Below are 27,662 nucleotides of genomic sequence, written 5' to 3' on the forward strand. Positions count from 1 at the left end.
TCCAAGCTTCAATATTGCAGCAAACTAAAAACCAACCATCAGAGCTGATTCATTCACATCTGCTCAGTGGAGCGACAAGGACAGGGCTTTAGGTGGGAAAGAGGGCAGAATAAAGTTCACTTTTCCCCGGGTACCAAGAGAACAGGACAGGACACTACAAGTTCACTGGAGCCGCAGCTGTGGCAAGTTGCCCATTTGATAAAGTTTAACCATCATACCTTACAGATGTCAACATTTGGGTTATGGGTGTGTTATTGCTAGTTTTCATGGATGGTTGATTAGGTAGCATTTGGTGGCTAGTGGAACAGTGCTTTAGCGAGACAACAGCAAGACCATTTTGCTTTGTGTTTCTGTTGTGCTATGGCGTTTGATTATTATGGATAATAAAGGGGAACATGCAGAATGCAAAAGTTCTAAAAGGCGGGTTCATTTTTAAGCTGTGTACCTTGTGTACTGTACAGACCTTGTGTATGGACTGTAAATTGACTTTACCATGATGGCTGGCTGTTCTGTTGGCATTATTTAGATTTAGACATGCAACAGCTTTTCAGCTGAAATTAAAACATTGTGATAACTGTGTGGTGAGGGGCAGGACTTTTTGGAAGTTTCGCTTCTTTCCACCCATCTGTTTTTAACACTTTTCTCTGTCTCTCTCTGTCTCTCTCTCTCTCTGTCTCTCTGTCTCTCTCTCTCCTCTCTCTCTCTCTGTCTCTCTCTGTATCTATGTCTCTCTCTCTCTCCTCTCTCTCTCTGTCTCTCTCTCTCTGTCTCTCTCTCTCTCTGTCTCTCTCTCTCTCTCTCTCTCTCTGTATCTCTCTCTCTCTCTCTCTCTCTCTGTCTCTTTCTCTCTCTCTCTCTCTGTTTCCTCCACCCTCCCTGTCCCCCTGCATCTCTCTTTCTCAGTTTCCTCCACACTCCTTGTCCCCCTTGCATCTCTCTCTCTCTGTTTCCTCCACCTTCCCTGTCCCCCTGCATCTCTCTCTCTCTGTTTCCTCCACCCTCCCTGTCCCCCTGCATCCATCCATTCATTCTACAGCGCTACGGACCTATCATGGGGGACTGGAGCTTTCTGGGTAATATTTTAGAGGAAGTGAATGAGCACTCAACGGTGATCGGCCGGGTGTGGCTCACGGTCCTCTTCATCTTCCGCATCCTCATCCTGGGTACGGCGGCAGAGTTTGTGTGGGGTGATGAGCAGTCGGACTACGTCTGTAACACGCAGCAGCCCGGTTGTGAGAATGTGTGTTACGACGAGGCCTTCCCTATCTCCCACATTCGCCTGTGGGTTTTGCAGATCATCTTTGTGTCCACGCCATCTCTGGTGTACGTAGGCCATGCCGTGCACCACGTCCACATGGAGGAGAAACGCAAAGAGCGTGAGGAGGTTGAGCTGAGTCGCCAGCAGGCGCTGAGTGAGGAGCGGCTGCCTCTAGCACCCGACCAGGGCAGTGTGCGCACCACCAAGGAGACCAGCACCAAGGGCAGCAAGAAGTTCAGGCTGGAAGGCACCCTGCTGAGGACATACATCTGCCACATAATCTTCAAGACGCTGTTTGAGGTGGGCTTCGTGGTGGGCCAGTACTTCCTGTACGGCTTCCGCATCCTGCCACTGTACAAGTGCAGCCGCTGGCCCTGCCCCAACACCGTGGACTGCTTCGTGTCGCGCCCCACAGAGAAGACTGTCTTCATCATATTCATGCTGGCCGTGGCCTGCGTCTCCCTCTTCCTCAACTTCGTGGAGATTAGTCACCTGAGCCTGAAGAAGATACGCTTTGTCTTCTGCAAGCCAGCCCCGGGGCCAGCCCAGGGTGAGGGCCCAAGCTCCCTGCCCCCTTCAGGGGGGGTCCTCAAGAGCCTGCCCCCCCTGACCGTGCCTTCCTTCCAGAGGGCAAAAGGCTACAGGCTGCTGGAGGAGGAGACCCACCACTACCCCCTGGCGGAGGCATGCATGGAGGCAGGGAGGCTAATCGCTCTGGCCCCGCCCTTTCAGTGCAAGGAGGAGAAAGTGGAGGAACTGGGGCACATGGAGGACATTTCAAAGGTGTACGATGGGACCTTGCCTTCCTACGCCCAGACCACAGAGATAGGGGAGGACACACTACCACTACACCAAGAGGAGAAGAAGCAGCAGCAGCAGGAGGAGGAGGTGGAGGATGAAGAGGAGGAGGTGGTGGAGGAGGATGTGGTGGATGGGGTGGTGGAGGATGTGGTGGATGGAGTGACGGAAGAGGATGTGGTGGATGTAGTGGCAGAAGAGGATGTGGTGGATGGGGTGGTGGAGGATGTGGTGGATGGAGTGGTAGAGGATGTGGTAGATGGGGGGGTGGAAAGGAAGAAAGAGGCAGAGGAGTGTGAGGATGAGGAGGAGGATGTAGTGGAGGAAGTTGTTGAGAAGGTGGGGGAGGTGGTGGAGGAGGAGGAAGTGGTGGACGGGGATGAGGGACCTTCAACCAAAGTGGGGATGGAGGTGATGGATACGATAGAGGACACAAGACCACTGAGCAGATTGAGCAAAGCCAGCAGCAGGGCCAGGTCAGACGATCTCACCGTATGAACCTGTGAGAGAACACACACAAACTTACACGCACACAAACACTGAACACAGGAGAACACACACATCTAGCTCAAGACAACAAACACTTATTACCATTAGGATGTGGGTAACATCACTCAATAAGGCAACAAAAAGATCTGTGCTTATTTGTGAGACAAGTGAATATTTTAAAAGGTTGTGTTTTAAGAGAGGAGGGATAGATTTATTTTATTAAGCATGTTAGATGAAACCAAATGTAGAAAGGACAAACATGCAAAGAGGGGAAAATATTTTTTACTTGATGAAAATCCATGCTGTCGACCTTTTTCTATTGAAAGACTTTCAACAATAACCAATGAAAGATTACTAATGTTTACATATTCTGGGGGGTTGAATGGGTAGGGGGAAGAGATTGATCATATATTCTTGTGTGTCTGCAAAGCAGTAAAATGACTGTAGGCAGGCAATCACTTTCATATGTAGCTGCAAATATGTTGCAGGTGGAAGGGCTGTTGCACACCAAGTCCGTTGCACAGAAAACATATGACTCTTTAACACCAAGTTGATAGTTCATTTTTGGATTGAAAATAGTTATTTTTGCACACATTTCTTAGTGGATATAGAACTGTGCAAGGCCTCATATCACCTCAACTACGCATCGATTTACTCTTCTTTCAATTGAAGGCAGATTGGCAATGAAGTACAAGAGCATATCTGTCCTTTTCATGTCTACATACAGGGTAGTACAGCCAAAAAGCAGAGTAGTAGAGAAAAACAAACCAAAAAAGGACCAGATGTTAATGGTCTCTTTTCAATGTGATTCTACATCTGATCTTTTGGATTGCTTATATCGTTGCCTGTATAATAAGTGGGCACTGTGAAAATGTTGTCTGTCTGTGAAAAGAGAGGAGTGCTGGTTTTGCCCGATCACAGACTGGACCATAGTAACAACCTCAGGCCAAATCCTCTCTTTTCGCGCTGTACAAACCGGCGTCAGGGCGATAAAGATCACGCACCATCAGCACAAAGTATTGTTGAGCCTCAGACAATAAAAGAAAGCACTCATATATGAAAACAAGCATCCTTGACATTGTTGTGGGGAAAATTGTTTTACTTGATTTTATTTGCCCTTGATGGGCCTTTCCCTTGTAGAAATATGAAGTAGTTAGGGCAATGTTTACAACATTTTCTAAAAAATATATATAAAAGGAGAATCTTATTGTACATAAAGTATAATTGTATCTGATGTCTAATAGCAAACATTATGTTGAGAACACTTAGTTTAAATTCTGATATAATCTATAGCTAAATTATTATTACAATGATGACAATCGTTCATTTATCCAATAGAGAAACTTCCAGTTATTTATTTAAACACTAGAAAAAACTTCCATAACTCTGCTAACTCTGCTACAGTCACTGTTTCAGTAGGGAAAATGAAGTGCCTTTCAAAACCCAAGCATTATTTCCATAATTACCAACGACTAGCATTTCAGAACCATTTGACCTGTCTTCTCTCTGTCCCAGAGATGTTCTATTTTTAGTATTATTAAGTTGTACAAGAGCAGAAGTTTATCTTACAAGTACTTAAACAAATCTAACAAAAACAATGCCCTATGAAAGGGATGCTTTAAAGTACAACCAAATATTTATCTATTTTTCTCTCTTGCGCTCTCTGCTTTATTTAAATTGCTTGGCTATGTTGCTTTCTAGTGTATAATTGTTCAGTGCTTTATCTGTAATGTACATTCTCAAATGTCTTTGTAAAGGTTAAAGTGCTTACATAGCTCTGGGAAAACTGTGAAGGTCATGTTTTTAATGTCATGTTTGAGATATTTTTCTTTAGCGGTAAAATAATCCTTTGTGTACTGTATGCAACATCACCCTTAATTTGGGGGGGAATGTAGAGTATGTCTGCAAACAAGTGTACTTGCTTCTCAGTCAGTGCTGTGCCTTAAAGCAAAGCATTGGGGTTGTTCTGTGCAGCAGTGTGTTTATACAGTGACACAGATTTTAAAATGGCGCAGAAAAGCCACACACAGAGACACACGCTCACACACATGCACACATGCACACATGCATACACACACACATGCATACACACGTGCATGCAAACGTAACACACTTCCTGTGTTGGTTTTGGGGGTATGATCAAATGGCTCTAGACAAACTCTGACAGAAAGGCAGCTTTGACCACTTTGTGATCCCCAGACACTCCTTTGCCTCCCATAAGCCAAAGCTGTGACAACCTTGTGAATGAGACAACAGGCATTTCACAATTGCAGAATAGTTTAGCACATTTCAACACTGTAAAATATATTCCAAAACTGGGGCAGGTTCGTTTTTGATTTAAAACAGTTAACCTTGCTTTATTGTTCTAAAAAACTTTTGATTCATCTTTGGAAAGAAAATAACCCTTTTTACTAACTTGTAGTCCTTATGCTCCTAGTTGTGTTTTTACTAACTTGTAGTCCTTATGCTCCTAGTTGTGTTTTTACTAACTTGTAGTCCTTATGCTCCTAGTTGTGTTTTTACTAACTTGTAGTCCTTATGCTCCTAGTTGTGTGGCAGTATCATCTTTTCGAAAGTGAACCAAGGCAATAAAAGGTCACACGTGGTCAAGAAGTATTGTGTCATCGTATCTATACAAACTTCACGCACGCACGCACACACACACACACACACTATGTTGACATCTGATGCTTTGCAGCCTATTGCCACAGTACATTACTATCCAGAGTATTCTAAATGTACATGGTTGAACTTGTATCAAGTATTAGTGAGTATCTACTGCCCTCTGTTGGTAAAGATAGTGACTCAGTCATTTTCGTTAGAAACAGCTTCACTAAATACTAAACGATAAGACCTGCTGAGTGTTTATATACTGGTTATCAGCTTACTGTAATACATTAGTTGACGAGATTGATGAATACATCAAAAGTGACTGATCTGTATAGACCAAACTCAAACCCGGTCACATGTTGAATATACATTTTAAGTGTCAATAGTGTACTAAAATACTGACACAACTCTCCATAAAAACTCAAATGGAACAGAGGAAATCCTGCTAAGTCATACCTCACAAGTGTGAACTGGTTTGTACTACTGTACCTACTGTGCCTCCAGAAACTATTCACACCCCTTTACTTTTTATACATTTTGTTACAGCCTGAATTTAAAATGGATAACATTTGGATTTGGTGTCACTGATCTACACACAACACAATACCCCATAATGTCAAGGTCAAACGTGGTTTTATGAAAAAATGTTAAATGAATAACAAAATGAAAAGCTGAAATGTCTTGAGTCAGTAAGTATTCAACCCCTTTGTTATGGCGAGCCTGAATCAGTTCAGGAGTAACAAAACATGTTTAACAAATCAGAAGTTGCATGGACTCATTCCATGATCAATGACAGTGGTTAGCATGATTTTTGAATGACTAACCCATCTCTGTACCCCACACATACAATTATATGTTAAGGTCCCTGACGTGCACTGTCAAATGTGGGACCTTTATATAGATAGGTGTGAGCCTTGCCAAATCATGTCCAATCTATTTATTTTACCACATGTGGACTCCAATCAAATTGAAGAAACATCAATGACGATCAAAGGAAGCAGGATGCACCTGAGCTCAAGTTCGAGTTGCATAGCAACGGGTTTATCTTTATGTAAATAACATATTTCAGTTTTTTATTTTGAATACATTTGCAAAAATGGCAAAAAACGTTTCGCTTTTCCATTATGGGGTATTGTGTGTAGATTTAAAAGGAAAAATGACAATTGTATCTATTTTATAATAAGGCTGTAACGTAACAACCAAATTTGGAAAAGTCAAGAGGTCAGAATACTTTCTGAATGCACTGTGTTCATACTTCTCTAGTGCTCCTCTCTCTTCTCTCCATTCCTCTCTTCTCTCCCCTACAGGAGAGCAATGCCCAGTCTCATGATCACACTGCCTGAAGACAACAACGCCAGCAGAGTCAATACTCAAGACTCAACTCAGTCTATGGACAGATGCTAATCAAACAAGGTTATCAAAATCAGTTAGTTTTTAACATACAACAAGAGCAAAGTATTGTGAAAGAGAACAATCAAACATTTGATCCTTCACAAGATTAAACTTCATGATTTTTTATTAAGCGTGTTACAACAGTTCCACAACATTTACGGTTCATTGTATATCTGCGGTTAATAACATAGGCCAGTGTTCAATTAATTGTATAGTGGGTTTCTAGATAGACGTGAGTTTGATTTCAGCAGCATGTCCTGGATAGAGGGAAATTACATGTCCTTGATTTAGAAATGGTTGTGTTCATTTGATAACTTCAGCAGTATACCACCCTGCATCCCACTGCTGGCTTGCATCTGAAGCTAAGCAGAGTTGGTCCTGGTCAGTCCCTGGATGGGAGACCAGATGCTGCTGGAAGTGGTGTTGGAGGGCCAGTAGGAGGCACTCTTTCTTCAGGTCTAAAAAATATCCCAATCCCCCAGGGCAGTGATTGGGGACATTGCTCTGTGTTGGGTGCTGTCTTTTGGATGGGACGTTAAATGGGTGTCCTGACTCTCTGAGGTCATTAAAGATCCCATTACTTATTGTAAGAGTAGGAGTGTTAACCCCGGTGTCCTGGCTAAATTCCCAAGCTGTCTGTCATACCATCATGGTCACCTAATCATCCCCAGCTTACATTTGGCTTATTCATCCCCCTCCTTTCACCTGTAACTATTCCCCAGGTCGCTGCTGTAAATGAGAACGTGTTCTCAGTCAACTTACCTGGTAAAATAATGGTAAACTAAAACTTCACAGCCAGGTTTGTTATTAGAACTGAACGGGTTACTCCAGGGGATTACCAATAATATAATAATGACTAACCTTCATGTGAATTTACCTACCTCATACAGACCATACTTTGTGGATGTTAATGAGTTTGGGAAAAAAAACTACTCTCTCCTCTGGCCAATGAATCAGACTCAAACGTACACTAAGAATGAAACAAAAACATAGTTGCATGCAGCCATGGCGGGGTTCAAGCCCTATGGCCCCACAGCGCCACAACCAGAAAAAAATTGACTCATTACCCTTGGATAAGCTACGTCTGTACTACTTAACACGCCTGCGACATATCAAAACTCAACAAAAAAGATCATGCATACTTGCATGCTTTGTTTTGTTGACATTTGAAAATGTGCTGTCATAAAAATAAAGAATATAAAACATGTACTCGCATAAAGAGGTTGGATGGAAACCTGGTTATTGTCTTTCTAATGATGTAATATACTTTCATGCATTTAAACACTGTCACAAATTGGTGGTGGTACATGTCATGAAAATGTTATTATGTTGTATTAAAGGTTCATGATTAAAATATAAAGAATAGTTTAAGCACCCCTACAACTTGATGCTGCCACCCCCGTGCTTCACGGTGCTTCACGGTTGGGATGGTGTTCTTCGGCTTGCAAGCCTCCCCCCTTTTCCTCCAAACATAACGATGGTCATTATGGCCAAACAGTTCTATTTTTGTTTCATCAGACCAGAGGACAAAAAGTATGATCTTTGTCCCCATATGCAGTTGCAAACCATAGTCTTGCTTTTTTTTCATAGCAGTTTTAGAGCAGTGGCTTCTTCCTTTCTGAGCGGCCTTTAAGGTTATGTTGATATAGGACTCGTTTTATTGTGGATATAGATACTTTTGTACCTGTTTCCTCCAGCATCTACACAAGGTCCTTTGCTGTTGTTCTGGGATGGATTTGCACTTTTCGGACCAAAGTACGTTCATCTCTAGGAGACAGAACACGTCTCCTTCCTGAGCGTTATGACGGCTGCGTGGTCCCATGGTGTTTATACTTGCATACTTTTGTATGTACAGATGAATGTGGTACCTTCAGGTGTTTGGAAATTGCTCCCAAGGATGAACCAGACTTGTGGAGGTCAACAATTTTTATTCTGAGGTCTTGGCTGATTTCTTTTCATTTTCCCACAACGTCAAGCAAAGAGGCACTGAGTTTGAAGGTAGGCCTTTGTATATCTATGTATTCTGAGGGAAATATGTGTCTCTAATATGGTCATACATTTGGCAGGAGGTTAGGAAGTGCAACTTAGTTTCCAACTCATTTTGTGGAAAGTGTGCACATAGCCTGTCTTCTCTTGAGAGCCAGGTCTGCCTATGGCGGTCTTTCTCAATAGCAAGGCAATGCTCACTGAGTCTGTACATAGTCAAAGCTTTCATTAAGTTTGGGCCAGTGTGTACTCTCTGTTTAGGGCCAAATAGCATTCTATTTTTTTTGTTAATTGCTTGACACATTGGGAAGGAACCTTATTTTTGTTTTCTCATGATTTGGTTGCGTCTAATTGTGTTGCTGTCCTGGGTCTCTGTGGGCCCTGTTTGTGAACAGAGCCTCAGGACCAGCTTGCTTAGGGGACTCTTCTCCAGGTTCATCTCTCTGTAGGTGATGGCTTTCTTATTGAAGGTTTGGGAATCACTTCCCTTTAGGCGGTTGTAGAATTCGACGTCTCTTTTCTGGATTTCAACAATTAGCGGGTGTCGGCCTAATTCTGCTCTGCATGTATTATGTGGTATTTTACATTGAACACAGAGGATATTTTTGCAGAATTCTGCATGTAGAGTTTCAATTTGGTTTTTGTCCCATTTTGTAAATTCTTGGTTGGTGAGCAGACCACAGACCTCACAACCATAAAGGGCAATGGGCTCTATAACTGATTCAAGTCTTTTTTAGCTAGATCCTAATTGGTATGTCAAATTTTATGTTTCTTTTGATGGAATAGAAGGCCCTTCTTGCCTCTCAGCTTGTTCACAGCTTTGTGGAATTTACCTGTGGCGCTGATGTTTAGGCCGAGGTATGTATCGTTTTTTTGTGTGCTCTGGGGCAACGGTGTCTAGATGGAATTTGTATTCGTGGGCCTGGTGACTGGACCTTTTTTGGAACAACATTATTTTTGTCTTAATGAGATTTACTGTCAGAGTCCAGGTCTGACAGAATCTGTGCAGAAGATCGAGGTGCTGCTGTAGGCCCTCCTTGGTTGGTGACAGAAGCACCAGATCATTAGCAAACCTTAGACATTTTACTTAATTGTCGTACGGTAATTTGGTAAAAAGCCAATTTGACATTTGCTCAGTATATTGTTTTTACTGAGGAAATGAACTAGCCTGCTGTTAATGATATTGCAGAGGATTTTCCCAAGTCTGTTGTTGACACATATCCCACCGTAGTTATTGTGGTGATCAGTCCTTGGTTCCAAATGTTGGGGAAGATGCCAGAGCTAAGGATGATGTTAAAAACTTCTTAAGGCTAGGTGGGATGCTAGCGCCCCATTTTGACAACATCCAGTGAAATTGCAGAGCGTGAAATTCAAAATTAAAAAAATCGTAATATTAAATATGAAAATACAAGTGTCATACATAATTTAAAAGCTTAACTTCTTGTTGATCCAGCCGCTTTGTCAGATTTCAAAAAGGCTTTATGGCGAAAGCATACCATGCAATTATCTGAGGACTACGCACCGCATACAAAATCATTAAAAACATTTTACAAACCAGCAGAGGTGTCACAAAAGTCAGAAATAACGATAAAATAAATCAGTTAACTTTGAAGATCTTCCTCTTTTTGCAATCTCAATGGTCCCAGCTACACAACAAATGGTTGTTTTGTTCAATAAAGTCCTTCTTTATATCCCCCCCAAAAACAAGCCTGAAACCCTTTCTAAAGACTGTTGACATCTAGTGGAAGCCATAGCAACTGCAATCTGGGAGGATTTCCTTTGAATATCCCATAGATAAGTGTTTGAATAGGTGGTGACCTAAAAAAAACAATTTCCCGGATGGATTCTCCTAGTGTTTTCACCTGCTATATAAGTTCTGTTATACTCACATACATTATTTTAACAGTCTTAGAAACTTCAGAGTGCTTTCTATCCAATACTACTAATTATATTCATATCCTATCTTCTGGACCTGAGTAACAGACAGTTTACTTTGGTCACGTCAGTCATCCAAACTTCCAAATACTGCCCCCTAGCCCTAAGTTAATGAGTTTAAGTATAGCCAATTGGAATTTGTGGTCTGTATATTTTATCATTTCACTGAGGATACCATCAACACCACAGGCCTTTTTGGGTTGGAGGGTTTGTATTTTGCCCTGTAGTTCATTCAATGTAATTGGAGAATCCAGTGGGTTCTGGTAGTCTTTAATAGTTGATTCTAAGATTTGCATTTGATCATGTATATTTTTTTGATGGTTGTTCTTTGTTATAGAGCCAAAAAGATTGGAGAAGTGGTTTACCCATACATCTTAGTTTTGGATAGATAACTCTTTGTGTTGTTGTTTGTTCAGTGTTTTTCAATTTTCCCAGAAATGGTTAGTCTATGGATTCGTCAATTACATTGAACTGATTTCTGATGTGCTGTTCTTTTTTTTGTGATTCACCATAGTGAAGGCATTGGCTCAGGTTTTCTGGGTCTCTATGCTTTTGGTTGGATAGGTTTTTCAATTTCTTCATCAAACCATTTGTCATTGTTGTTAATTTCCTTTGGTTTTCTGTTTGAAATTTTTAGATTTGATAGGGAAGCTGTGAGGTCAAATATACTGTTTAGGTTTTCTACTGCCAAGTTTACACCTTTGCTATTACAGTGGAACGTTTTGTCCCAGAAGATGTATAAAAAGGTTTGCATTTGTTGTTGCCTAATTGTTTTTTGGTAAGTTTCCACACGTGTCTCTCTCTCTCTCATGTGAAAGAGAGTCAGACCAAAATGCGGCGTGGCTATTGCGATCCATGTTTAATGAAACAAAGTAAACACGAATCAAATACAAATAAACGTAACACGAAAACCGAAACAGCCTAATACTGGTGCAAAGTAACACAGAGACAGAACAAGGACAATCACCCACCAAACCCAACACCAAACAGGCTACCTGAATATGGTTCCCAATCAGAGACAATGACGAACACCTGCCTCTGATTGAGAACCATATCAGGCCAAACATAGAACTAGACAAACTAAATCAAATCAAATCAAATCAAATCAAACTAGACATGTAACATAGAATGCCCACTCAGCTCACACCCTGACCAACCAAAACATAGAAACATACAAAGCAAACTATGGTCAGGGTGTGACAGTACCCCCCCCAAGGTGCGGACTCCGGCCGCAAAACCTGAACCTATTGGGGAGGGTCTGGGTGGGCATCTGTCCGCGGTGGCGGCTCTGGTGCTGGACGTGGCCCCCACTTCACCATAGTTTTAGGTCCCCACCTTGTCCGCTTCCGTGGTCTCCGAACCACGGCGACCCTACTTAATGACCCCACTGGACTGAGGGGCAGCTCGGGACAGGGGGCAGCTCGGGACAGAGGGGGGCAGCTCGGGACAGAGGGGGGGGGGCAGCTCGGGACAGAGGGGGGCTCTGGCAGCTCGGGACAGAGGGACGGCTGCTCGGGACAGAGGGACGGCTGCTCGGGACAGAGGGACGGCTGCTCGGGACAGAGGGACGGCTGCTCGGGACAGATGGACGGCTGCTCGGGACAGAGGGGCTCTGGCGCCTCTGGGCTCCGGCTTCATGGCACTTGGCTCGATGCCCACTCTAGCCCGGCCGATACGCGGAGCTGGAATGTACCGCACCGGGCTATGCACCCGCACTGGGGACACCGTGCGCTTCACAGCATAACACGGTGCCTGTCCGGTCTCTCTAGCCCCCCGGTAACCACAGTAAGTTGGCGCAGGTCTCCTACCTGGCTTCGCCATACTTCCTGTGAGCCCCCCCCAATACATTTTTGGGGCTGACTCTCGGGCTTCCATCCACGATGCCGCACTGCCTCCTCATACCAGCCTCTCCGCCTTTGCCGCCTCCAGCTCTTCCTTGGGGCGGCGATATTCTCCAGGCTGTACCCAGGGTCCTTTACCTTCCAACTCATCCAAATAATGCAGCCTCTCCCACTGCTGCTGCTGCTGTTGCTGTTGCTGCTTGTTACCACGCCGCTTGGTCCTGTTGTGGTGGGTGATTCTGTCACGGTTTTCTGTATGTGAAAGAGAGTCAGACCAAAATGCGGCGTGGCTATTGCGATCCATGTTTAATGAAACAAAGTAAACACGAATCAAATACAAAAACAATAAACGTAACACGAAAACCGAAACAGCCTAATACTGGTGCAAAGTAACACAGAGACAGAACAAGGACAATCACCCACCAAACCCAACACCAAACAGGCTACCTAAATATGGTTCCCAATCAGAGACAATGACGAACACCTGCCTCTGATTGAGAACCATATCAGGCCAAACATAGAACTAGACAAACTAGACATGTAACATAGAATGCCCACTCAGCTCACACCCTGACCAACCACAACATAGAGACATACAAAGCAAACTATGGTCAGGGTGTGACACTCTTTCTCTCTCTAGCTCCATCAATCCACTGTGAGGGAAATCATTTACAAATGGAGAGCATTTAACATGACAGCAACTCGGCCTAGAAGTGGACACACTTCCAAAATATCACCAAGCTCCACAAGAACAATAATAAATCAGGTAAAAGCCAACCCATACATAACATCTAGAGATTTGTAGACATCCCGTACTGCATCTCAGGTGACTGTGCATGCTTCAACAATAAGAAGAGCACTAAATCAAAATGCCATTCATGGGAGGGTTGCTAGGAAGAAGCCTCTGCTGTCAAACAAATACCAAACTGCCCATCTTAACTTTGCCAGAGACCACCTGGACAAACCTGAAGGTTTCTGGAAGTATATTCACTTCACCGATGAGTCTAAAATTGACCTTGTTGGTCACAATCAACACTGCTATGTTTGGCAAAAACCCAACACTGTCTACCACCAAAATGACCTTATCCCAACAGTCAAGCATGGTGGTGGGAATGTCAAGATCTGGGGCTGCTTTTCCTCCTCTGAACCTGGAGAACTCCACATCATTAAGGGAACCATGAAATCTGAGGTATACCAGGAGATTCTGGAACAGAACGTAAGGCCATCAGTCAAGAAGCTAAGCTGGGATGAAAATGGTTCTCCCAACAAGACAACCACCCAAAGCAATCAAACAAATCTACCAAAGAATGCCTCAGTAGAAAGAAGATTTGTGTTTTGGATTGGCCAAGTCAAAGTTCTGACCTAAATCCAAACGAGATGCTGTGGCAGGACCTGAATCGGGCAGTTCATGCCAGACAACCCTCAAACCTCACTCAATTGGCTGAATTCTGTAAGGAGGAGTGGGCAAATCTCCATCAAAACAGATGTCATAGACTGATTACTGGCTATAGGAGACATTTACTCCAAGTTATCGCTTATTATGGAGGTGCCACAAGCTGTTGACTGAAGAGGTTCACATATTTTTGCACACATCAAATATGAGTTTCTGTTAAATAAACCATTTTTAAAAATAAACAATAAACATATCATATTTTTGTTTCTGTCATTTACTTGGAATGTCTTTCTAACAAATTGGGGCTTAAAAAAGGATTTTATATATTTATTTTTATATTTTATAGCAAAATAATGACCAGCCCTGTAGGGTTCACATACATTCAAGCAGCATTGTATATGAGGTTATGAGAAATGTGATGTAGCATGGATAACAAAGCTGAGCCAGATGCTCACTTATCTTTCACTGCATGTGTTAGTATTAGATTTATGTCCTAATTCTCCACTCTACAGGAGGGTATAACCACTAACTAAGATTGTCATGATATACTCTTCTCTTACTTCAAACATACACTTCTTATCACCTACTACTATCTCTTTGCTTTCTACAGGAAAGTGTTTGCATCGGAGCCATGATGGTTGCTTGGGCAACATGATTACATGTAATTATAAATACAGACTGTTTCTTATATTAACTGTATCTCCTCTCCTCACAGAGACCTCTGCTGCCTGTAGGGTTCTACTCGTTGTCATTCTATGTCTGCTCACTACTTTCTTAGTACACAATGGAGAGACAATGCAAGAGCAGCTGTACTGCTATGATTAATGTAAATAATGACAACAATTTGTTTTTATTTACCAAGTGCAGGAAATGTTACAATTTTCTATTCGCACATGTATTCACAAATAACGTTTATTTAACAGTTTGACACCTGCACCAACTCTTTCCCAGGCCTCTCTATACCACTGTCTTTCTCCCATCATGGTGTGACCAGTGGCCTTAAGTTGTCATGCTGCAGTGAGCATGTTTCTCTATATGTGTACACTTTACAGTAGTTGTCCATCAGTCATATTGTTTTTCATAATGGACATCATTTTCATTTTTTGTTGTTGTTGCTGTTAATATGTCAATGTAGTTCCTTACACCCAACTTCCAGGCCTTCTTGTTGCTTTATGTCTATTTCAGGGCCTGGACCCACATTAACTGGGTGGATACATTATTTCAATGTTCTTCTGAATATAAAAATAATGCAGGGAGGCCACTGCTATCTAGAAACAACGTGTGACTTTCTGAGATACATTGCATTTGATCCATAGATATAAATAATTTTATTTTTCTGTAAACAAGGCTTAGCTTTCCATCTTCTATGCAAATCATAGCCCACAACAGTCTAACCAGTCCTAAACCCCTGAGCACCACCTTTTGACTATATAGTACAGAGACGTATCTGTCTCTCATGCTCTGGTACAAATTATGTCCATATACATTATTTCCATCACCTCAGCACTGTTGTTATCAGTTGGTCAATGTCTGAAATAGAAATGCTATACATTTTCTCACCCACCCCTCTACCCCTCAGTCACGTTCTCTGTTCTCCTGTTTAATCTGCCTCCTTTTCTCTCAGTGTTGTGGGTCCATGTTGACAGCATCTGTAGCTAGACAGTTTTCATAAATCATCTCTTCATTGCATTCCTGCTGCACCTAAGAAAATGAGAAAAGTGAATGACATTATCAAGAGATGCAACATAAAGAGACTGGGAGCAGACTGGGGAATTCCTTCGGTTCAACATTGGTTTCAGTTGGCCCCAGGATAATGAAGTGCCTCACCTGACCAATGAAGACCTACAGATGCCTGTGCCAAACCATTACACAGTAAAAGGTAATTACATGTAAAAGCACTTCCAAGTGCCATTTCCTTGCCGTTTTTGGGGAAGATTGCATGTTTCAGTGATCCTGAAAGCTATACCGGTGGGGTTTTGGCCCCAGGCAGGTTCAACCATGCCTGGCAGGTTCCAGGTGAGAGGCCTGACTAAACGCAGCACCTGGCCCTCCTGGTTGGGGGTTGGGTGTGGGGCTACCAAAAAACACACATTGTTACAGAAACTGCAACAACTTTGAAAACTACAACAAGGGACTCAACACGAAACTTCAGCCAACCGATATGCACTATGACAGATTCAGATGAAAGAACTACCCGGGAAATCAGGAGCTTTCTAGGGACCAAATCTACAGTCCCCACCATGTTTGAACCTTCAAACTCAGCTCACGTTTACAGAGATATGGACAGGTACAACATGGACATCCTGTGTTAAAGAGAAAGCAAGTGGACTGCTTCTAGACCCAAGATGACAAGCGATGGCTCAACAATACTCTATTCAGGAAAGGATTATTCTAGTGTTGTAGCCCTCATTATCAGTAGAACAACTGCCAAATTACTCTTGGAATGGGAACCCATCAGCAGGACTTGACTCCATGAACTGAAAGTTCACCAACCTGCAATGCTATGACCCCACCAATGAGGCAGAGGAGGTGGACAAGCATGACTGGTAGGAGCAGCTACAACAAGCAGTATCCAAGGTCCCACAACATGATGTGATCATGATAACGGGACATTTGAATGCCAAGGTTGGAGCCGATAACGGAGATTGTGAACAGGCTGTGGTAACACTGCTGTGGTACCATCAATAACAACGGTGAAAGGCTTGTCAACTTCTGCCTCAGTAACAGCTGTATGATTGGTTAATCTGAACTTCCTTCCATTAATCTGCACTGATATGAGACAATACTGTAGAACAGGTAAAATAACACTTCCATTAGACATATTGCATTCATCAGTCTTGTGTTCATAGACCAAAGCAGAAGAATGGGAGCGGAAGCTACTTAAAACTGCTGAAATGGACCCTAGGTCCTAGAATAGAGGATCCTAACCTGTGAGATAGGGACCTCTAGTGGTCTCCATAGAAACTACATAGGGGTGTCGTACAGCAGGGGGAACCCTGGGTATGCAGGGGTCAGTGTAAATATTTATTTCAATGCTTTTATGAATATTGCTAGCAAAAACAGAATAAACAGATTTTAAATTACATACAGTACTGTGCAAAAACTTTAGTCAGGTGTGAAAAAATGCTTTAAAGTAAGAATGCTTTCAAAAATAGACATGTTAAAACCTGTTTGGGAAAGGGGTTCCGCTAGCCAATGAAATTGCAGGGCGCCAAATACGAAACAGCATAAATCTCATAAATCAAATTTCTCAAACATACAAGTATTAAGTACCATTTTAAAGATAATATTCTCGTAAATCCAGCCACAGTGTCTGATTTCAAAAATGCTTTACAGCAAAAGCTCCACAAACAATTATGTTAGATCACCACCAAGCCACAGAATAAAGACAGCCATTTTTCCAGCCAAAGAGAGGAGTCACAAAAAGCACAAATAGAGATAAAATGAATCACTATCCTTTGAAGATCTTCATCAGATGACACTCATAGGACTTCATGTTACACAATTGTTGGGTAAAGTGCATATTTATATTTAAAAAATCTCATTTTACATTGGCGCGTTACTTTCAGTAATTCTAAAACATGCAATGATTTAGTTTAGAGCCCCATCAAATTACAGAAATACTCATAATAAACATTGATAAAGATATGACTTTTATACATGGAATTAGAGATATACTTCTCCTTAATGCAACCGCTGTGTCAATTCTTTTTTAAACTTTACGGAAAAAGCTAACCATGCAATAATCTGAGAACAGTGTTCAGACAACAAAGAAGCCAAATTGTGGAGTCAACATTAGTCAAAAATAGCATTAGAAATATTCACTTACCTTTGATGATCTTCATCAGAATGCACTCACAAGAATCCCAGGTCCTCAATAAATGCTTGATTTGTTCGATAATGTCCATAATTTATGTCCAAATAGATCCTTTTGTTAGGGCGTTTGGTATGCAAATCCAAACGTGCGTGCAGGTCCAGCAGAACGTCAGATGAAAAGTTCAAAAAGTTATATAACAGTCCGTAGAGACCTGTCAAACTAATTATAGAATCAATCTTTAGGATGTTTTTAACATAAATGTTCAATAATCTTCCAACCGGAGCATTCCTATGTCTTCAGAAAAGCAATGGAACGAGAGCTAACTCTCTCATGACCACGCGTCATGAGACCAAGGCACTCTGCCAGACCACTGACTCAAACAGGTCTCATGAGCCCCTCCTTTATAGTAGAATCCTCAAACAAGTTTCTAAAGACGGTTGACATCTAATGGAAGCCTTATGAAGTGAAAAATGACCCCATAGACACTGTATATTCGATAGGCCAAGCTTTGAAAACCTACAAGCCTCAGATTTCCCACTTCCTGGTTGGATTTTTCTCAGGTTTTCGCCTGCCATATGAGTTCTGTTATACTCACAGCCATCATTCAAACAGTTTTAGAAACGTCAGAGTGTTTTCTATCCAATTCTACTAATAATATGCATATTAGTAGAATATGGATCCTCCCGCACCTCAGATTCCTGGAGCAGGCCAGCCACCATCGGCCTGAGGAGAGACATATGGAACGAGGGGTTAATGCGGTAATCGGGGGGAAGCTGTAACCTGTAACAAACCTCGTTCACTCTCCTCAGGACTTTAAATGGCCCCACAAACTGCGGACCCAGCTTCCGATAGGGCAGGTGGAGGGGGAGGTTTTGGGTCGAGAGCCAGACCCGGTCCCCCGGTGCGAACAACAGGGCCTCACTGCGGTAACGGTCTGCGCCAACTTTCTGGCGCAGCACGGTGCTGAAGGTGGACGTGGGCGGCGTCCCATGTTTCCTCTGCGTGCCGGAACCAGTCATCCACCGCAGGAGCATCGGTCTGACTCTGATGCCAAGGAGCCAGAACTGGCTGATACCTCAATAAACACTGGAAGGGAGAGAGGTTAGTGGAGGAGTGGCGGAGCGAGTTCTGGGCCATCTCTGCCCAGGGCACGATCACTGCCCACTCCCCTGGCAGGTCCCGGGAAATAAGACCTCAGGAACCTACCCACATCCTGGTTAACTCTCTCCACCTCCCTGTTACTCTTGGGATGAAAACCTGAGGTAAGGCTGACCGAGACCCCCAGACTTTCCATGAACGCCCTCCAGATCCTCGAAGTGAACTGGGGACCCCGATCAGACACTATATTCTCAGGCACCCCGTAGTGCCAGAAGACATGTGTAAACAAGGCCTCCGCAGTCTGTAGAGCCGTAGGGAGACCGGGCAAAGGATGGAGATGACAGGACTTAGAAAAACGATCCACAACGACCAGGAGATTGGTCAGGAAATCTACAGACAGGTGCGACCATGGCCATTGTGGAACGGGTAATTTGTTGCAACTTACCTCTGGGCAGGTGCCTAGGAGCCTTACACTGGGCGCACACCGAGCAGCAGGAAACATAAACCTTCACATCCTTAGCCAAAGTGGGCCACCAGTACTTCCCACTAAGACAGTGCACCGTCCAATTGATCCAAGGATGACCAGAGGAGGGTGACGGTGTGGGCCCAATAGATCAGCCGGTCGCGGACAGTAGACGGAACATACAGACACCCAGCTGGACACTGGAGGGGAGCGGGCTCTGCACGTGACACCTGCTCAATGTCCGCGTCCAGCTCCCACACTACCGTCGCCACCAGGCAAGAGGCAGGGAGTATGGGAATGGGATCCATGGGCCGCTCCTCTGTGTCATACAGCCGGGACAATGCGCCTGCCTTAAAGTTCTGGGAGCCTGGTCTGTAAGAAGTGGTCAAAACAAAACAGGGGAAAAACATGGCCCACCTTGCCTGGCGAGGGTTCAGTCTCCTCGCCGCCCGGATGTACTCCAGATTGCGGTGGTCAGTCCAGATTAGAAAAGGATGTCTAGCCCCCTCAAGCCAATATCCACACCCTTCAAGGCCTTGACGACAGCCAAAAGCTCCCGGTCCCCCACATCATAGTTTCACTCCGCCGGGCTGAGCTTCTTCGAGAAGAAGGGACAGGGGCGGAGCTGTCTCACCCCAGCGCTGAGACAGCACAGCTCCTATCCCAGCCTCGGACGCGTCCACCTCCACTATGAACGACAAAGAGAGATCCGGATGGGCCAACACGGGAGCCGAGGTAAACAGAGCCCTCTGGTGACTAAAAGCCCCGTCCTCCTCAGCTGACCACTGCAAGCGCATCGGGCCCCCTTCAGCAGTGAGGTAATGGGAGTCGCTACCTGACCAAAACCCCAGATAAACCTCTGGTAGTAGTTGGCAAACCCTAAAAATCACTGCACCTCCTTTACCGTGGTGGGAGTCGGCCAATTACGCACGGCTGAAATGCGGTCACTCTCCATCTCCACCCCTGAGTTGGAAATGCGATACCCTAGGAAGGATACAGAATGTTGAAAGAACAAGCACTTCACAGCCTTGACGTACAGGTTATGCTCCAACAGGCGACCAAGCACCCTGCGCACCAGGGACACATGCTCAGCGCGTGTAGCAGAGTATATCAAAATGTCATCAATAGACACCACCACATCCTGCCCGTGCAGGTCCCTGAAAATCTCATCTACAAAGGTTTGGAAGAATGATGGCGCATTCATCAACCCGTGCGGCATGACGAGGTACTCATAGTGCCCTGAGGTGGTACTAAAAGCCGTCTTTCACTTGTCTCCCTCTCGGATACGCACCAGGTTATAAGCATTCTTGAGATCTAGTTTCGTGAAGAAGCGCGCCCCGTGCATTGACTCTATCGCTGTGCCTATGAGCGGTAGCGGGTAACTATACCTCACAGTGATCTGATTAAGACCCCGATAGTCCACACACGGGCGCAGACCTCTCTCCTTCTTCACAAAAAATAAACTCGAGGAGGTAGGTGAAGTGGAGGACCAAATGTACCCCTGACACAGGGATTCGGAGACATATGTTTCCATAGCCTCCGTCTCCGCCTGTGAGAGGGGATACACATGACTCCTGGGAAGTGCAGCGTCTACCAGGAGATCTATTGCACAATCTCCCCGTCGATGAGGGGGCTCTCGCCTTCTTTTTGGAGAAAATAAGGTGAGAGCCAAATCAGCATATCCACAGGGAATGCGCACGGTGGAGACCCAGTCTGGACTCTCCATCGTAGTAGCACCAACTGAAACCCCTAAACACCTACCTGAGCATTCTCACGACCACCCCATGAGAGCCCTCTGTGGCCAAGAAACAGTGGGGTTATGACAAGCTAACCAGGGTAGGCGCAGCACCATGGGAAATGCAGGAGAGTCAATAAGGAAAATACTAATTCTCTCCATATGACCCCCTGCGTCACCATGCCCAAAGGAGCGGGGACCTCCCTAATCAACCCTGACCCTAATGGTCGACTATCTAAGGTGTGAACAGGGAAGGGCACATCCACACGAACAATGGGGATCCCTAAACTATGGGCTAACGCTCTATTAATGAAATTCCCAGCCACACCTGAATCGACGAGCGCCATATGCTGGGAATGCGGGGAAAACTCAGGAAAAGTGACAAACACAAACATTTGTGCAATAGAGGGCTCTGGTTGAGAATGGTGCCGGCTCACCTGGGGTGACGCCAGAGCACTCCGCCTGCTGCCTCGATTCTACCCGGCACCGACTGGCAGTGTGACCTCTGCGGCCACAGATGGTGCACGAGCGGGAACCCCATCCGGTCTACCTGCGCACCACTCCTCCCAGCTCCATGGGTATCGGAGAGGGTGTGCGAGAGGATGGAACCACCAGACCCCAATCTGAATGTCTGCGAGTAGCCAGCAGGTTGTCCAGCCGGATGGACAGATCCACCAGCTGGTCAAACGTGAGGGTTGTGTCTCTGCAGGCCAGCTCCCGACGAACGTCCTCGCACAGACTACAGCTGTAATGGTCGATTAGGGCCATGTTTTTCCATCCCGCGCCGGCATCCAGGGTCCTAAACTCCAGTGCGAACTCCTGGGTGCTCCTCGTCTCCTGCCTCAAATGGTCGAGGCGTTCACCTGCCGTTCGACTCTCGGGCATGTTGTCGAAGACTGCCCGGAAACAGTGGGTGACCTCCTCAAACTGGTCCAATGCCGCATCTCCCTCTCTCCACATGGCATTGGCCCACTCCAGGGCTTTCCCGGTGAGGCATGAGACGAGGGCGGACACCCTCTCACGGCCCGATTGAGCCGGGTGGACGGTGGCCAGGTATAGCTCCAGTTGAAGTAGGAACCCCCGGCAGCCCGCAGCCTCTCCGTCATACTCCTGGAGCAGAGAGAGACGAATCCCACTGGAACCAGATGGAACATGGGAGCTCAGGAGAGACCTCGGTTGTGCTGGTGGAGGCGCTAGAAGAACTGCCTGTCTCTCCCAGCGGTCCATTTTCTGGACAAAGCAGTCCATGGCGATACCAAGATGGTGAAGTATTGCTGCCTGCTCCTGGACGCGCTCCTCCACCTCTATGGCCGGGGTACCTTGTCCTGCTGACTCCATAAATGGGTCGGTGATTCTGTAAAGGGTGCATGCTGGTGGCTTATTGTGGGAAGCTTGTGAAAGGCTACCTGAAACGTTTGATCCAAGTTAAAACATTTAAAGGCAATGCTACCAAATACTAATTGACTGTATGTGTAATGGGTGGCAGGGAAGTCAGGCGCAGGAGAGTGAACTTGGTATAAACGGAGCAGTTTAAGAAATGCTAAAAAACTCAGAAAACCAGTACATACAAAAATAATATAAAAGGGTACAAAACCCGTCGCACACCAGAACATGACTTGCACAAAATATACAACAAAAAATCACAGACAAAGACTTGAGGGGAAACAGAGGGTTAAATACACAACATGTCATTTATGGGATTGAAACCAGGTGTGATGGAAGACAAGACAAAACCAATGGAAAATGAAAAATGTATCAGCGATGGCTAGAAGGACGGTGACGTCGACCGCCTGAACACCGCCCGAACAAGGAGAGAGACCAACTTCGGCGGATGTCGTGACAGTATGTAAAGTTCTGACCCACTGGGAATGTGATGAAAGAAATAAGTCATTCTCTCTACTAATTTTTTGACATTTCACATTCTTAAAACGAAGTGGTGTATCTAACTGACCTAAAACAGGGAATTTTTACGAGGATTAAATGTCAGGAATTGTGAAAAACTGGGTTTAAATGTATTTGACTAAGGTGAATGTAATATTCCGGCTTCAACTGTGAACAATCAATGTCACAATTTTCTCAAGGCTTATTAACCTCTAGCGTCGAGCAATCCCATATCCGGGAGCGTAATCATAGCCTCAAGCTCATTACCATAACGCAACGTTTCCTATTCATCAAAATCGCAAATGAAATGAAATAAATATATTCAAACACAAGCGTAGCCTTTTGTTAACAACACTGTCATCTCAGATTTTCAAAATATGCTTTTCAACCAAAGCTACACAAGCATTTGTGTAAGAGTATTGATAGCCTAGCATAGCATTAAGCCTAGCATTCAGCAGGCAACATTTTCACAAAAACAAGAAAAGCATTCAAATAAAATCATTTACCTTTGAAGAACTTCGGATGTTTTCAATGACGAGACTCTCAGTTAGATAGCAAATGTTCATTTTTTCCAAAAATATTATTTGTGTAGGAGAAATAGCTCCGTTTTGTTCATCACGTTTGGCTAAGAAAAACCCCCGAAAATGCAGTCACTACAACGCCAAACTTTTTTCCAAATTAGCTCCATAATATCGACAGAAACATGGCAAACGTTTAGAATCAATCCTCAAGGTGTTTTTCACATATCTATTCGATGATAAATCATTCGTGGCAGTTGGTTTCTCATCAGTAGCAAACGGAAAAATACTGCAGCTGGAGATTACGCAATAATTGCGACGGAGGACACCAAGCGACCACCTGGTAGATGTAGTCTCTTATGGTCAATCTTCCAATGATATGCCTACAAATACGTCACAATGCTGCAGACACCTTGGGGAAAACGTGGAAAACGTAAGCTGACTCCTAGCTCCTCCACAGCCATATAAGGAGTCATTGCCATGAGGCGGTTTCAAAAAATGCGGCACTTCCTGATTGGATTTTTATCTGGGTTTTTTCTGTAACATCAGTTCTGTGGCACTCACAGACAATATCTTTGCAGTTTTGGAAACGTCAGAGTGTTTTCTTTCCAAAGCTGTCAATTATATGCATAGTCGAGCATCTTTTCGTGACAAAATATCTTGTTTAAAACGGGAACGTTTTTCATCCAAAAATTAAAATAGCGCCCCTTATATCCAAGAAGTTAATAATCCTTCTTTAAAACTTCTTTGGGACTGGGGGGCAGTATTGAGTAGCTTGGGTGAATAAGGTGCCCAGAGTAAACTGCCTGCTACTCAAGCCCAGTTGCTAATATATGCATATTATTAGTAGATTTGGATAGAAAACACTAGTTTTCTAAAACTGTTTAAATGATGTCTTTGAGTGTAACATAACTCATATGGCAGGCAAAAACCTGAGAAAAAAATCCAACCAGGAAGTGGGAAATCTGAGGTTTGTAGTTTTTCAAGTGATATACAGTGTCTATGGGGTCATATTGCACTTCCTAAGGCTACCACTAGATGTCAACAGTCTTTAAAACGTTGTTTCAGGCTTCTACTATGAAGGGGGAGCGAATAAGAGCTGTTTGAATCAGGGGTCTGACAGAATGCCATGACAGAACTCATATGGCAGGCAAAATATGGCAGGGAAAAACCTGAGAAAAAAATCCAACCAGGAAGTGGGAAATCTGAGGTTTGTAGTTTTTCAACTCATTGCCTATCGAATACACAGTGTCTATGGGGTCATATTGCACACCCTAAGGCTACCACTAGATGTGTCAGTCTTTAGAATCTTGTTTGAGGCTTCTACTGTGCAGGCGAATGAGAAGGGATTGAGTAAGAGGTCTGGCAGAGTGCCATGAGCTGACCACGCACGTTCACGTGATAGTTAGCTTGCGTTCCATTGCATTTCTACAGACAAAGGAATTCTCCGTTTGGAACATTAATGAAGATTCATAATAAAAACATCATAAAGATTGATTCTATACTTCGTTTGACATGTTTCTATGAACTGTGATATAACTTTTCATCTGAACTTTCACATGGACTTGCCTGCTCATCGTGAGTTAACAAAAAGGAGGTATTTGGACATAAATTATGGACTTTATCGAACAAATCAAACATTTTTTGTGGAACTGGGATTGTGGAACTATTTAACACAATTTTAAAGATAAACTTTTCGTTAATCACTTTTCGGTAAGCACCTAGTCACAGAAAAACACAGCCATTTTTCCAGCCAAAGAGAGGAGTCACAAAAAGCACAATTAGAGATAACATTATTCACTAACCTTTGATGATCTTCATCAGATGACATTCATAGGACTTCATGTTACACAATACATGTATGTTTTGTTTGATAAAGTTTATATTTATATAAATAAATCTCAGTTTACATTGGCTTGTTATGTTCACTAGTTCCAAAAACATCCGGTGATATTGCAAAGAGCCACATCATTTTACAGAAATACTCATTATAAATGTCGATTAAAATACAATTGTTAGACATGCAACCGCTGTGTCAGATTTCAAAAAAACTTTACGGAAAAAGCAATAATCTGAGAACTGCGCTCAGAAAAAAGAAATTATCCGCCATGTTGGAGTCAACAGAAATCAGAAATAACATTATAAATATTCCCTTACCTTTGATGATCTTCATCAGAATGCACTCTCAGAAATCCTAGTTCAATAAATGTTTGATTTGTTCGATAATGTCCATTATTTATGTCCAAGTAGCTACTTTCGTTATGGCGTTTAGTACACAAATCCAAACGCTCGTTCAGGTCCAGCCGAACGTCGTATGAAAACTTCAAAAAGTTATATTACAGGTCATAGAAACATTTAAAACTAAGTATAGAATCAATTTTTAGGATGTTTTTATCATAAATCTTCAATAACGTTCCAACCGGAGAATTCCATTGTCTGTAGAAAAGCCATGGAACGCAGGTCGCTATCATGTGAAATGCACATGACCAGGACCTGGCTCTCTGCCAGACCACTGACTCAAAGAGCTCTCATCCGGCCCCACATCACAGTAGAAGCCTCATTCAAGTTTCTAAAGATGGTTGACATCTAGTGGAAGCATTAGGAAGTGCAACATAACCAATATCCCACTGTGTATTCAGTAGGGGCTGGGTTGACCAAACTCAGATTTCTCACTTCCTGTTTGGATTTCTTCTCTGGTTTTTGCCTGCCATATGTGTTCTGTTATCAGGGTGTTTTCTATCCAATACTACTAATAATATGCATATATTAGCAACTGGGACTGAGGAGCAGGCCGTTTACTCTGGGCACCTCTGGGCACCTTTCATCTAAGCTACTCAATACTGCCCCTGCAGCCATAAGAAGTTTTAACCCAACCCATCTGAATTAAGCTACTTACCTCTCCGTGCCTATCACAATGACTTGTCTGTTCTGGAATTCGTTTCCTGCAGAAACAAGGGAACATGAATTAGGCATATGATTGAAACTATAACTCCTAATCAACTACAAACACAACATTGGACCACAGTGCTTTAGGCAATGCAGATGTGATTGAACTGAGCTCTTAGGTAGACTACTTTGAGCTACTCACCTACACAGCCAGACCATACAACAGATGTTAATACAGAGAACCCCTCCTCCAATAGCAGATGGAATTGTGAAGAGCAATAACCTCCATAGGCTATGTTCAGCATGATCTGTGTTAAGACAGAAACAACTGGGATTTTCAGGAAAGTCTCAAAAGTCTAGAACAAGTGTTATATTCTTTTGCGTTATAACAATATAGTAAACAATTGGGAGATAATAACCAAAAAATAACATTATAACATTCAGTTTTGATTGTTTGCAATATTTATCACAATAATTGACATTTTTGTTCGTCAAAATTCAACTTCAGAAATGTGCATATTTATATCTAGCATCACATAATACAGTTTCTTCTCCACATGTTACAGTATAAACAAAACATTACTTCCATTACCTGTGAGGTTATTAGTGATGGTCAAATTCCACTCCATTGTCCGTACACCACTTTGAACATCTGTTATTTGACAGCTGTAGCTCCCGGTGTCATTTAACTCTACATTAAAGATAGTCAGCTTTGTAGGTGGATCAACACTCATCCTGTCAGAGGTGAATTTTCTTTCAGATTTATTCAGTGTGCCACTATGAGAGAAAATAAGAACTGTGTCCTTCTTCCAGATATATGATGCATCCATCTCTGAGTTATTGCAAACCAAAGTAACAATTTCTCCCAAAGAAGCTGATTTGTTTTTCAGATATTTTGTTGAGTCACCTGCTGACTCTATGGGACAGAAAACAACAAAGACAATGTTTTAAGTACTTTACTTTAAAGGACAGTGTGAGAATGTTTTGATCCTTTTAAGAAATAAGAATGCAAACCGAACACAGGCAGGCAGGCAGGTACACACATACATACACACTATGTACTATGGTCATCCACTGTAGCTTACCTGTACAGACAAAGAACAGCATGATGACAATAGACACTAGGTCCCAGGACAGGAGAATTTCCATGACGACCTTGGACGTGACTGACAGACAGAGAGAGAAATGTACAGAGTGGAGTGGAACTTTTGAGCCAGAGATCAGTTTCACATATCGTTAGTCTGAGGAGGAGGGAGAACAGAGGAAGTGGTCGTTTGACAGAGAAGCACAGAAGTGAGTTTCTCTGAAACATCACAGCCATTTACTCAGAGATATCACACATACCCACTCAGCAATTTATTACTGAGTGATTTATTGTGTGCTCAGAGTTGTATTTCAAGATGAACTTCACATTCAAAATGTCAAAATTAATTATTTACAACTGTATCAATGTTAAATGTCCATGGGGGGGGGGGCAACTCCAGTCCTTGGGGGCCTGATTGGTGTCACCAATAATCAACTAATCATGATCTTCAGTTAAAACTTAAATTCATTTAAATCAG

At 43.4% G+C, this 27,662-nt stretch overlaps 2 protein-coding genes across 2 annotated transcripts; one reads left to right on the forward strand and one right to left on the reverse strand.

Moving 5' to 3' along the window:
* The first annotated feature begins 1,040 nt into the window (after window positions 1–1,040).
* On the forward strand, window positions 1,041–5,158 carry LOC112241128 (gap junction alpha-8 protein-like). Its single transcript, XM_024409298.1, has 2 exons — window positions 1,041–2,146; window positions 2,417–5,158. Exons 1-2 carry the CDS (start codon window positions 1,052–1,054, stop codon window positions 2,552–2,554), a joined length of 1,233 nt encoding a protein of 410 aa, XP_024265066.1. The 5' UTR covers window positions 1,041–1,051; the 3' UTR covers window positions 2,555–5,158.
* Window positions 5,159–14,523: 9,365 nt separating this feature from the next.
* Window positions 14,524–27,356, reverse strand: LOC112241140. Its single transcript, XM_024409305.2, has 5 exons — window positions 27,186–27,356; window positions 26,693–27,016; window positions 26,303–26,408; window positions 26,111–26,156; window positions 14,524–15,403 (listed from the first exon to the last, which is right to left on the reverse strand). The coding sequence occupies exons 1-5, from the start codon at window positions 27,247–27,249 to the stop codon at window positions 15,323–15,325; spliced, it is 621 nt and encodes a 206-aa protein (XP_024265073.1). The 5' UTR covers window positions 27,250–27,356; the 3' UTR covers window positions 14,524–15,322.
* Window positions 27,357–27,662: the final 306 nt, after the last annotated feature.

This window comes from Oncorhynchus tshawytscha, linkage group LG03, assembly GCF_018296145.1.
Source record: "Oncorhynchus tshawytscha isolate Ot180627B linkage group LG03, Otsh_v2.0, whole genome shotgun sequence".
Taxonomy (NCBI): domain Eukaryota; kingdom Metazoa; phylum Chordata; class Actinopteri; order Salmoniformes; family Salmonidae; genus Oncorhynchus; species Oncorhynchus tshawytscha.

Coding starts and splice junctions, on each gene's coding strand:
- LOC112241128 (XM_024409298.1), top strand. CDS start 1,052: ATGGGGGACTGGAGCTTTCTGGGTAATATTTTAGAGGAAGTGAATGAG. Junction 2,147..2,416: donor AGCAGCAGCAGGAGGAGGAG/GTGGAGGATGAA, acceptor GTGGTGGAGGAG/GAGGAAGTGGTGGACGGGGA.
- LOC112241140 (XM_024409305.2), bottom strand. CDS start 27,249: ATGGAAATTCTCCTGTCCTGGGACCTAGTGTCTATTGTCATCATGCTG. Junction 26,409..26,692: donor CATCACTAATAACCTCACAG/GTAATGGAAGTA, acceptor GTCTTAACACAG/ATCATGCTGAACATAGCCTA. Junction 26,157..26,302: donor TGTATGGTCTGGCTGTGTAG/GTGAGTAGCTCA, acceptor TTGTTTCTGCAG/GAAACGAATTCCAGAACAGA.